The sequence below is a fragment of the Odontesthes bonariensis genome, chromosome 9, assembly GCF_027942865.1.
Source record: "Odontesthes bonariensis isolate fOdoBon6 chromosome 9, fOdoBon6.hap1, whole genome shotgun sequence".
In the NCBI taxonomy this organism is placed as follows: domain Eukaryota; kingdom Metazoa; phylum Chordata; class Actinopteri; order Atheriniformes; family Atherinopsidae; genus Odontesthes; species Odontesthes bonariensis.
The window spans coordinates 14,928,964-14,941,888 of record NC_134514.1 but is presented as its reverse complement, the minus strand read 5'-3'; the positions used below and the strand labels follow the sequence as shown (position 1 = coordinate 14,941,888).

At 40.0% G+C, this 12,925-nt stretch overlaps 1 protein-coding gene across 1 annotated transcript; it reads right to left on the bottom strand.

Annotated features, from left to right (window-relative positions):
- Nucleotides 1-4,404: 4,404 nt before the first annotated feature.
- On the bottom strand, nt 4,405-7,970 carry LOC142388682 (extracellular calcium-sensing receptor-like). Its single transcript, XM_075474228.1, has 10 exons — nt 7,855-7,970; nt 7,401-7,704; nt 7,155-7,241; nt 6,966-7,073; nt 6,693-6,859; nt 6,045-6,522; nt 5,736-5,966; nt 5,511-5,634; nt 4,928-5,400; nt 4,405-4,845 (listed from the first exon to the last, which is right to left on the bottom strand). The coding sequence occupies exons 1-10, from the start codon at nt 7,911-7,913 to the stop codon at nt 4,405-4,407; spliced, it is 2,472 nt and encodes an 823-aa protein (XP_075330343.1). The 5' UTR covers nt 7,914-7,970.
- Nucleotides 7,971-12,925: the final 4,955 nt, after the last annotated feature.

Genomic DNA, 12,925 nt, shown 5'->3' with positions numbered 1-12,925 from the left:
CTCTCTCGCATTCTGTCTTTCCCTTTGTCTTTTCATAGAATCACTGGAAAGCATTATTTGTCCTGAGTGGTTCTGGTGTGACTCAGATCATGCCGGCTGATTCCCCTGCAGGTGGATCTCCTTTCCTAAGTGATGTCAGTGTTATAGCAGCCACAGCTGGTACATTCACAATAGTTCTTTATTACAAACACACATTTTAAAAGTGTGTGTGTAGCACTATCCCATATCATTTGGGACAGAATTACATTAGAGTTACATGCTGCTGAAAGAGTAACTCCATCCAAAACTGACATTTTGTTGTACTGATTTTTTGTTTTTGTCACTCAAATTATGCACCTTAAGTGGGCTGCTGTCCTTTGGACAACCAGTTGTTTGGTCTAGTGAGTGAGGTAAACTCTGTTGCAATTAGCTTTTTGTTGTGTACTTCCGACCTGCTAAATCGTTCTGTCCAGGGTGGCTTTTTATTCTTCATCCTGGGGAAAACCTGGTGTTTTTATTTAGGTCCAGCAGCAGAGGTTGAGCATTTGCATCCAGTTAAAGCTGATAGTTTCAAACAACATAGAACTTCTAATTATAACTGTTAGCAACTATAGCCAGTCATGAAGCATTATCATAGATTAATATTTCAAATCTCCCTTTGATTATCAGTATTAAACAAAAAGATCACACGGCAGTTTTCAAGCTACTCTCTGTTTATAATTTGAGTTTCCTCACACAGTGACTGCTTTAGTCGTTACCTTTACATTCTAAAAATTTCTTGCTCTCTATTTCTTGGTTCAGTCTCACTTTCTGATATGCTGATCTGTGTACTGTGGTCGACCATTGCTCCTCCTCAGACTTTGGAGAGAGACGTCATAGACAACTGGACATCATTATGTGCAATAATGTCTGCGGTTGGTTAATATTTCTTACTGCTGCCCCTTGTCTGACTCTTTCTGGCCTTTAAGGAAACTTCCTGACAATTTTAATGAAGCTAAACTGATCACTGTCAGTATGCTGACGTCTTTTACTGCTTGGGTGGGGCAACTTACATTAGCTCTCCTGGGAGAGTCACAGTGCTTGTGGAGACTCTTGCCATCCTTTCCTTGAGTTATAGCTCTTTTTTTGGTAACTTCATGTTAAATGTTGTTCTGAAAATACCTGATGTCCAGACAGTGATTAATAGGAGAGAAGACGTACAAGACTGCAACAAATATGTAAAAGCAAACATGTTCATCTTTCAATCATCTGGAATTTTCATTAAATTGAATGTGTTTTGTTTTGCACTAGGGTTTTCTCATCATAAATGAATCTCTGCTATGAAACATTTCTCTCTCAGGTCACAACAGAAAAAACTATCCGTCACTGTATGTTAAGAAATCACAGATTTCACAATACTGTCTGTTGACAAGTTGATGATTCATTATATGAAATTCTCTGTCTCTCAACCCACTTATTATTCTTCCAGCTATTTCAGAACATCCAAAAGATGATTCTGATATATATGTGAGTGTGTGTGTAATTGTTGCCACATTATTGCCACTTCAATTTAAGGAGATTTTGAAATTGTTTTAATTATTTGGGGGTCTACATAATGGAGGGAACCACATGGTCTCTATTGGTGAATGGTACTATTGAGGTAGAGATCATTAGTTTCTGCTGCAGTTTCTATGGTGCCCATCTCCTCTGTGATTCCCATTCTCATTACATAATAGACAGAAAGAAAAAGCTACCTGAAAAGAAGTGGTATCAAGAGGTAAGAATGAGAGCGAGCCAGCGTTATGGATGGAGAAACATCATCTTGAAAATAAATTTTTAGTCATGTATACATCTACATTCACTTTACTTCTTTATATTCATATGCTGTCATACATTGTAACTAATAATCTTAATTTTGACATTGGTGCATCTATAATAGTGGAGAAGAGTACTGAGGTTCTGCTTCTCAGCTGGAAAACACTTATTCATCACAACAATCAAACCAATGTATTTGTTCCACAGAATCATCTGGGAAGCCTTCATAAGAAACAGTCCCAAAAATAACAAATTCTTTCAAAATTAGTCAGAATACATGATGAACCATCAGTGTGACGATCAGTGTCTGTTATGAGCGAACTTCAAGCAATCAAATTGACAATTAATTAGTCAAATCTGTCTCTTAATAAAGCAGGTTGGGAGAAGAACAGAGACATATTTTCCACAGAAATGCCCTTCAGTGTTCTCTGTTTCCCTTTGCAACAAAGTTGAGTGAGTGCTGCCTGCCAAAGTAATATTCACATGAATGTCAGGACCTGTGTTGTCCATGATAACATTGCTTTAACAGATCAGCAATGCTGTTTCTGTAAGCTGTTTTGCAATGTTCTAGCTGATCATTATAAATGGTTCTTTTCCCAGAGCTACTAAAGTCGCTTGTTGGAATTTACACGAATGAATTTCCAAACATAGATAAAGGTTTTGTGGTCCTAACTTTGTCTTTTGCTAATTTGTTATTCTTTATATCTCTACAAAAGTAGAAGCTGACAGATGGATCGATGCAAGTGATTGATGCTGTTATTTTTTTGTCTGCATGTTTATTTAATGACGTTTGGGGAAGAAAGATGAACCCATCAGATTTTGGAGTGGATCCAAAACTTTAAAACTGAGAAATAGGGTGGCCTTATCTAAGGGAGTGCTCTCTCTCTGTCCTTCCAGTTTTGCATTGATTGTCTGCATTTTTCAGACATTTCAAGTCTTCATATTTGATTTTTTTTGTGTTTTTGTATGCATCAACAGCAGAGATATTCTACTACATTTTAATTCTGTCTGTTACAAGTTGTGTGGCGCATGTGTTGTGATGTCCTGCCTGAATTACTGGTGTTAATTGTGAAGTCTTCAAAATCAGGTGAGAGGAAAAATCTATAGCCACACAGTTAAAGTCATAATCTAATTATAAAAAATAGCATCTGAACGGCACTTTACAACTCTGCAAACATCCTCCTCAACATAGTCTATTAAGTTGAAGCAACCCTTTTGATCCTTTTTGTAAAAACAAACAATATTACTGGCTGCAACACATTCATATTTACTGCAGGACTGTGTTCCAAAGTGTTTTCTGATTGTGTTTGTGTGATTTTATCCACAGCCGTATCCCTAACTCAATCATTGTCATAGCTTCTTTTTGTTTATCTTCCCTAATTTCATATGACCTAATGTTCATAAATCAGTATTTTGAACTGCTCTTATCTCCATCTTTAATTACATTCGGCAAAGGCAATTGCTTCCTTTTTTTAACCCCCCCCCCCAAAAAAAAGAACCTTCACAAATAATAAAAAAGTTTAATAAATGCTATGCAACAAAAAGTCATGCTCTTTTTACATCACTCCTTTTCTTAAAACTCACTCACCCTTTTCACTGACATGATCCACTTCCTTTTACATCGGGTTTCTGTTGTTGTATAGTCATTTAATTTCACTGTAGAAATTACCAAGCAGTGTTTTCTCATTCAAACCTAATTCATTATTTAACCATAAAATAGAAATATTCTATTCATGTTTCTTTGATTAAATCAAGTTAAAATTGCTGTGCCCTGAAAGATTACTGATCAGACAGGCAGTGCACTGTGAAGACTACAATGCACAGAATACCAAAAATGAAAGATGAAAATTGATTTAAATCAGCAGAGTAAATCAGTGTTAGTAAAAGACTTTATGGTCTATTCATTGTTCCCTCCATCTTTTCGTCCTGTCTGATCTTTATGGACGTCAGAGATCCATAATCTCCATCACCCGATGTATTAATTTACCTTGGGAGAAACAACAGATCAATCAGTGCTGGATAATCAATGTTAGCCAGAGAGCAGCTGGGAGAGCAAGGAAAATATCTGACGTTTTAGTTTGTTTTTGTTCCGAACGGCAAGGCCTGATGTTTATATGTAAAAGCCTCTGGAATACGAGGATTTAACTAACCAATGACAGCTGGGAATTCTACAGAGCATATCTCAGAAACCATGGGTCTAATTATTCTATTTTAAGTCAAATAAACATGGACACTGCTGCCAAAACCCAATCCTATATAGTAGTGAACTGAACTTTACATTTACAAAGAAGATGTGAAAGGAGTTTCATGACTGTAGATTGATGTGCTCTCTGCACTTTTGACTGCATAATCATTTTTTGTGATACAATTTTGAAAAGAAGAACTGTGGTTGGAGCTGGAAGTGCACATGTATGTTTATGAAGACAGTGGAGAAGACTGTTTTTTTTTAAGATTAGAGGTGTATAGCAGGTGTGTGTTTCCAGATGGGACTGCTTGATATCAGATAGAACTCTGCTACCATCTGGTGGTAAAATGCTGTTACTACTACTATTTTGAGTATGAAGGAGATTTTGTGTTCTTAACTGCTGAGCAAAGTCCAAGTAAGAGTATAAAACATGCATGACATTAATCCTAGAATCTGCCAGGGGGAATTTTGGACATCAGATGTTTCCTTGTGTTCTTTTCTGGTCTCAGTAGGATTATATAGCACTTTGGGACAAAGATGCAGCCCAGCAATCCATAACTGGAAGCCAATATAGCAAACACCTCTGTGACTGTGGCATACTTCCCTGGAGAGCTGATGTAGGCGGGAATGAATGCTATCCACACAGCACAAAAAATGAGCATGCTGAAAGTGATGAGTTTAGCCTCGTTGAAGTTGTCTGGGAGTTTTCTCGCCAAGAAGGCCAAAAGAAGGCAAAGACAAGCCAGAAGGCCAATGTAGCCCAGGACCGAAGCAAATGCAATGTGGGACCCTTCATCACACAACAAAATGACAACTGCGCTCTCACGTGGCATCATTTGGTTGGGAGTTGGGGGTGCAACAAGCAGCCACACTGCACAGATAATTACCTGCAAAGAAATAAATATGTTTTACCAAAACATTTCAGTAAAAAAAGTTATTTGCAACTTTTTAAAAGTAAGAAGCCCTCACCTGGGTTAGTGTACAAAAGGCAATGATTGCCTTTTGCTGTGGAGGCCCAAACCATTTCATAATATTACTGCTTGGACAAGTTGCCTTGAAGGCTATTAGCACCACTATTGTTTTCCCCAGAATACAAGAGATACAGAGGACAAAGCTGATTCCAAATGCTGTATGGCGCAGCATACAGGACCACTTAGAAGGCTGGCCAATGAAGGTCAAAGAACACAAGAAGCACAGTGTCAAGGAGAAGAGCAGCAGGAAGCTCAGCTCAGAGTTGTTAGCTCTCACTATGGGGGTGTTTCTATGACAGAGGAATATAAAGACCACGACACATGTGCTGATACAGCCAAGGAGGGAAATAGCCAGGAGGGTGATACCCATGGCATCCTTAAAGGAGAGAAACTCCACCTGTTTGGGGATACAGGTTGTCCTCTCAGCATTGGACCAGAACTCTGGCAGGCATCGCACACATTCTATGGCAGCTAGAGAAAAGATAAAAATACTTTAGCTCCTACATTGTGGCTTTTTCACTCAACTTTTACACAGCAGGTCAGAGTTTTAAACAAAATATGTTCAAATGGCCTTTTCTCACCACTCTGATTGCTAATCTCCCCCGCTGTACAAGCCACACAATCATGACAGCAGATAGGGAAGTTGGGTCTGATTGCCTTCCGGGTGCCTGGAGGACAAATGGTGCTGCATACTGACAACGGAACCTTGGCAAAAGAGCAAACCAAAACTAAAGTGGTCATGCACTATATATCAAGGCAGACATTTCAGTTCACTTAATAATATCTTATTATGCAGAAATCCTTACTTTGGTTTGGTTGCCATTCCACAGAATCTTCTGTTCTTGTATTTGAAGTTTTTGTCTTACAGATGTGGTCGTCTCATCAAATTTGCCCACAGTGACAAACTCCATTTCCCCATTTGGTTTCAGCTGCCAGTTAACCAGGTCATACATGGCTGCAGGGTTACCATTCTCATCAAACTTGACTTCATCAGCAAATGAGTTCAAGTATTGCACTTGTTTTATGTAATGAAGTAGCTAAAGAAAGCAAGTACACATCATGAAATTACATCGAAGTTAGCCATGTTAATGACAAGTGAATATATGAAATGGTACCTGCCATGGGTGAATATTGTCTGCATCTGGACAGGCTTGCTGAGGAAATGGTCCTTTACCATTTGGACAGCTTCTCATAGCCTTTAATGCATGGGCAGTGGCATATATAGCTTTATAGACATTGTAGGAAATCCTTAGTTGTGATACATCTGAATATATATTAATTATGCTCGCAAGTTCCTCTGCTCCAGAGCATAGAGGTTTATCATCAGCTTTATGTTTCTGACCTTCAGCCTGCACACCCAGGCTGCATTGGAACACTTCTTCCCAGAAAGGTACCAAGAAGGGATCTTCATGGGCATCTGGGCTTGAGGGACTCAAGCGAAGCAGAAAATCCAGCAATCTGGGGATTTGGGCTCTTCGAATGGCAAATCCCATTGTACCCTGAAGGATGTGATGGTACTTTCCAGGAGTGGAGAGAACGGCAGCTGTACTCCAAGCTTCACTGGCCAGCCACTGTATCCCAGTGAGCCCACCTCTAAATGAAAAAATAAAAACAGATGTGATGTTTGCAATAAAGAACACATTCTGAATTCAAACTCAGTAAAAGTACATAAAAAATATATATGAACACCTTAATCTAGTAATGGATTTCTTATAGCATTTTCTGAAATAGTTTAAGGCAGAATCCACACAAAAGGGTCACACCTGAGTGCTTGATCGAACAGTGCTGCTGCATCTTGTTCAACAGCAAACACTAGAACAACCTTAGCCCCAGACGAGTGGATGTTGGAAACAATAGATGAAATATCAGTCTGTGCTCGGTTCTTTGGAATGATCTCATGAAAGGCAATGCAAGCGCCCAACTTTCTAACCTGAGAAAAGTATAGAGGAGATCCATGCCAACCCCATTTAGTGTTGTATACTGAAAAATTACAAAAATAATTCTAATTTGTTTATTCACGTGTTTGTGGGATTTACCTCATCTGCGAAGATGTTCGCCCCACCAAGACCATAGGCATCATCACCTGCAATCACACCCACCCAAGTCCAGCCAAAATGCTTGACAAGCTGTACTAGTGCATCTACCTGGACATAAAAAGATGAAAAAGAAGTGAAAGAGACACAGAAGTAAATTGTTTTAGAAATGTATTCTCACCTGCCTCTAACCTGGAAGAAGTCACTTGGCATGGTCCTTAAAAAGGCCGGAAACTCCCTTTTGTTACTCAGACAGGCACAGCTGGAGAAATAGCTGACCTGCAAAAATGATTCAATTCCATAAAGACTTACTGTTAGAAAACAAAGTGTCCCACATTAAAACATTCTCATATGAGAGGTTGGACTTCATTTAAAATACCCAAAACACTATTTTGTCTTGTCTCTGTTGTATCAGACAACTTCAGTGGCTGAATTCACCTGTGGCACATGGAAGACTCCCAGGAAACGAGCCACAACAAGCGATTGAGTGGAGCCTCCATCTCCTATTACCACTGGTACAGTCCCGTGACAGGTGCCTTTACTCAGGGTGTTTCCTTTAATCCCTAAACCCTTTTCACTTCCCATCAACTGAATGGCAGCCTTTAAAGCCTGATGCGGTGTACTACACGAATCATAGATCTTATAGCCCAGTGTAATATTTGGAAGGAGTTTGCCATCCCTGTTGATCTCTTCAATGGCAAAGATCATAGTCTGCATCCAACGGAAAGTCCGAAAATTAAATCTGGGTGAAGACAGAATTCCTCTTAAAGCAAAGAAATTGGCATTGGTCATTTTCAACACAGACAAAAGCAGCTTGCATTGAGCAGACTATGCTAAATCACAATTTGTTATGCAAGTACAGCTGTGAAAAAGATAAAAAAAAACAGCCTACCTGGTGCACTGTGTGGGAGGAGGTGGAGAGGTGAAAGACAAATTGGGTTCCACCACCATGTCATGAAGGGAGAAAAGTCCCCCTAAGGTGATGTCACCCTTTTTCTCCAGCACAGGTAGGGATGTTGCACTGGGAAAAATATGACATTGGAGGCTCTGGTCTTGACGGGATTCATAGGGAAGAATCCCATTGCATAGAAGACTCAAAAGCACAAGTCTGGCTCTTCTCCATGAAAGACTGGGCTCCATCGGGCTCATCCGAAAATGATTTGTGCTATTGCACAGAATATCAGTACAAATTTTGAATGATAAGACTTTGGATAATCAATACAAATATGAAATTATACAAATATGTATAAAAAAATTTATACAAAAAATGCAATCTTTCAAAACAGCTACAGTATTAACTAAGGAATTTGGAAGGACACAAGAGTTAGATCTTTAGAAATAATACATACCCAACTCAGACATCCACACAATCTGTAAAGAAAATATGTTCCATTATTATTAAATCAATCAAATTACAAGCATTTCATCAGATGAAGTTCATATACAAGGATTTTAAAGTTATTAAGGAGCAGCCTACAGATAAACTATCCAGCCTCTATTGTCAAGGAAGAGACGCTTCTCTGCCTATATAAATACACCAGTATATTGAACATAATACGACTGTCAGATTTAGATAATTTCCCCAGAGCTTCTTATCAATGGAAAAGAACCCCCAGTTCCACAGCATGTAACAACAATAACAAGGAAGTGGAATGTGAACTTGATCATAATAGAGACAAACATGAGCCGTGTCATACTGCAGCGTTATGCCTGAGTAGCGCTAATTCATCCTTCCTTGATGTGATGAGGCACACAGCAGACAACTGTCACCTGGGGCTATGAAGTTACACTACACGCCATTATTAATTTTTTTAGACACATGCACATACAGACATGTTTCCATCAGGACAATATAATGACTTTTTTCCTTGTGGCTTTAACCCTTCGCACAAGCACTATGTGTCAAACCTTCACCCTAGCGTAGAAATAACTTTTAACAAGGCCAAAAATGACTAAATTACTTCATCACTGTGAAAGGAAAGCAAGAAACCATGACATGACGGTGTAAACAGATGGATGTCCCTACTTAGAACCTAAGTTCTAAAAGTATACAAACACATACAATATTCTACATGAAACATATGGAATTATCAAAACCCCGTGAGTGGTTCATTACAGGGAATCAAATTTTCATTACACCCTTTCCATCATATTTGTCTACTTAAACAAAAAATAAATTCTCTTGTTTTACTTCACACATAAAATGAAAAAAAAGGTATTTTATGGTAGAGGATAAACCTAATTGGGGTATTTTGCAAATCATTATCAAGAAACCCTGCAGGCTACAAAACAGAGCTCAACAGAAGCAAAGAAGTTACTACATGCAGTGTGTTGTGCTGCCTCAGGCTGTATAGGTGTCCTTATCCACTTAATATGTCCCTGTGTTACACAAGATAAAGGAGAGGGGGTCTAAGAAACTCTGCACTCAAATACAATATAGGTAAGCCTTTGACAGCATCCAAGGCGCAAAGAAAATGCTCTCAGAGGACAGGGTCAAATATTGTCACTAAAAGCAAGATCAAAATATTTCAGGTTTTTCACAGCTGCTGTCAGTGTCAAGATTATCGAAACCTGTGAGCATCAGGTGTTCCACTCCTGCCAATCCCAAAAACTGTAAAGCCAAAAAAATAAAGGGAAAAAATCTTCCAGAAAGATAGAGGAAACAAATCAGGTAAAGAGTCTAAATTGTCTTTTTCCCATTTGTCTAACTGATTGCACTTACTCTAGCACTAGTTATGCTCTTAGCTGTTTGGTTTTGGAAGGAAATACACTTATGATTTCTTGTGACCTGAAGTACTTTTGCCTACCGATGTTGAACACACTTATTGTAAGTCGCTTTGGATAAAAGCGTCTGCAAAATGACCGTAATTAATGTAATGAGTCATACTGATAAGTGAAAATAATCAAAGATTCAGTCACTAACAGCGTCATGAGATGTTCTGTGAAAGCACAGGTTCACGTTTTCTAAATGGACAGATAATTACAGGCAAGGTGGGAGCTACTGTTAAGCAGTCTCCACAGTTTCAGTGTCTGTGTAATGCACAACAAGCACATTTTCAAGCTGCGATCAATGTTGAAAGACTCCCCTCAGTCTAACATTTTCCGCTTTAACAAACATGCAAAACCAGAAGAGACAATAAATGAAAGCTTGTTTCTAGACCAATGAGTTTGACAAAATCATAACACATTTATGGGATTATTTCAAATCTATATGAGAATGAAGTGCTGATGGGATACAGCGAGTTACATTGGTTCTGTGTTTTATGGAAAAGCAGGAAAGTCAATGAGTGCATCTGCTGCCCTGTACAAACTCACACATTTTTGTAAAAAAACTTACTTTACAATGAAACAAACAAACAGATGCAGGGCCCTGAATAAAACAGCAGGCAGTGCAAAGATGTCTTTGGTGTGCAAATTGGAGTGCAGAGTTGGAAGATTTTCAAACAAGGAGCTGCAACAATATCTATTGTAAATGAAGCAGTCTGGTGGCTCTGAGAGTGAGTCATTACACATCGATTTGCGAAATGATTTACTCGAGATGCTGCTAGAGGAGATTGAGTCTTGTTTTACCCTAGCCTGGAAAACCAGCGCCAACTGCTGGACGGCAAAATGTTTTGCCTGCGGTTGGGTCTGGCCTCGATCCACTTGTCATTTTGAAAATACTGCCCTGAATCTGGCAGATGGCAACTAAACCAATCACAACGCAGAGATGTGTTTTGAATCAACGCGGGCGGGCCAGAGGGTTCTGAGGGAGTGACGACAGAGCAGTGCGACGTTGGGCAGTGGAAGCGAACATAGACAAGCGAAAGCACAACAAGAAAGATGGCGGCGGCAATGGAACAGTGCTCGTTTGATTCAGCCTTGGCACACAGCCATTATAACGAACAGCCTTGCCACTCTCTATTAAGCCCCATTGTACCGGCTTTTTGGCTGCAGTTCCACCAGAATTCCACTGGGAGCGTCGGTGGAGACCAGAATGAATGGGGCCCAATGGAGCTAGATGCTACAAATGGTCAGTTTCACCTAAGTCTCCTCAAGAGCGCTCAGATTTGAATGTAGTTTCTGAGAGCTCAACATGGGTTTCAAGTAAAAAATCAACTGAACGAGTACATATATCCCTTTGATTTCTTACTGGTTGGCTTCTTGTTGTCCACAACGCGCTAGCATTGTGCTAATGACAGCTGGTCGACCAGCTATGTATGACGTCATATACACTTCAAATCCTTTTTTTAAGCAAATGAGTGGCTCTAAAAATCTAAAACTCAGCCATGGGTATTTTCTAAACACCCTCTTTCGAAAACAACATTCGAATTACTAGAGAAAAAATTATATCTTGAGATAAGGGCACGAAAGGGCGTATAGCTCCATAGGACTCCATTCATTCTGGTCTCCAAAATTGGGCGCCCCACGTGGAAAGAGGGTGGAACTGCAACCAAAATCGCCTCGTTGGAAACCGGAAATGCACCGTGAGTGGCGTATCTGTCCTATTATAGAATCTGTGCTTGGCATCAGTTTTGGAAGAGTCCCCTCCCACCAAAGCTTTCTGTCGCGCTTACTACGTCACAGTCAGTTGCGCTGATTGGTCAGAGCGTTGGCCTATAGGCACAGACGCGGTTTGAAAGACAACGGGTTGTGCTCATCAACAATGTTCCGTTGTATCCATTGATCGGTGCCAGACTAAATTAGACATCCAATCCATTTAGGCTGGTTTATCAGGCTAGTTTTACCCTTGATGCTGCATACTTGATACACAATCATGTGTTTACATTCCCAGACTCAAAGATGTGGAAAACCTTGAATTTTGATAATGAACTTGTCGACCCTCAAGCTGACTCAGTGTTAAAGAACTGCTTTTTATTTTTTGAGGCGAACAAAAACAAAATATTTTGGATGGTCAAGGCACTCAGATTGGAAATGTTGATCTCTTCAAACTCAAGGGTGGCCTTGAGTTTTAAAAACAATTAGCGCTGGGCAAGCTCGGTCATCCCCTCCCGGATGATCGAGCTTCTCACCCTATCTCTAAGGGAGAGCCCAGACACCTTGTGGAGGAAACTCATTTCGGCCGCTTGTATTCGCGATCTCATTCTTTCGGTCACTACCCACAGCTCGTGACCATAGGTGAGGGTAGGAACATAGATTGACCGGTATATCGAGAGCTTCGCCTTCTGGCTCAGCTCCTTTTTCACCACGACGGGCCGGTGCAGAGCCCGCATCACTGCAGACGCCGCCCCAATCCGCCTGTCAATCTCCTGCTCCATTCGTCCCTCAGTCGTGAACAAGACCCCGAGATACTAGAACTCCTCCACTTGGGGAAGGATCTCATTCCCGACCAGGAGAGGGCATTCCACCCTTTTCCGGCCGAAGGACCATGGTCTCAGATTTGGAGGTGCTGATTCCCTAAAAAATATATATATATTATTTTTTTCTTATGAACATAAAAGTGTCTCTTATAGTTTTGAAAAAAGGTGTAACTCAACTTTTAGAGGTTATTCATTTGATATGTGTCCACAGGCTTGGCTGCAGGGAGGGGGGTGCAGCTTTTTACCAGGGAAAAAGGCTGGAAAACACTCTTCAGACCAAATGCTTTTGAAGCCACACTTGCCAAAATTAATCAAAAATGAGCTGAATTATAATTTATCCCTAACATGGGCCACTTCATGATTGAGACATCCAAGAAGTAGTATCATGCCTATACCAAGCATTCTCAGCAGATAAGAAAACACCATCAACTAGTTGTGGGTGTTAGCACACTCTATAACTGATGGCTCCTATTGGTGTACCACATGACTAGTTCATAGTGCTCCACAAAGTGAATTAAAGTTACAAATGGAATTTAAATGCATTACAAAATGACTGACCCGCTACATAGTGGACAATCAAAAGCAGAGCAGGACAGAAAAAGAGCCCTGTTTGGCAAATGTTTGACAGGGACTGTGACAGTAACGCCTCGTTTCCTCATACCT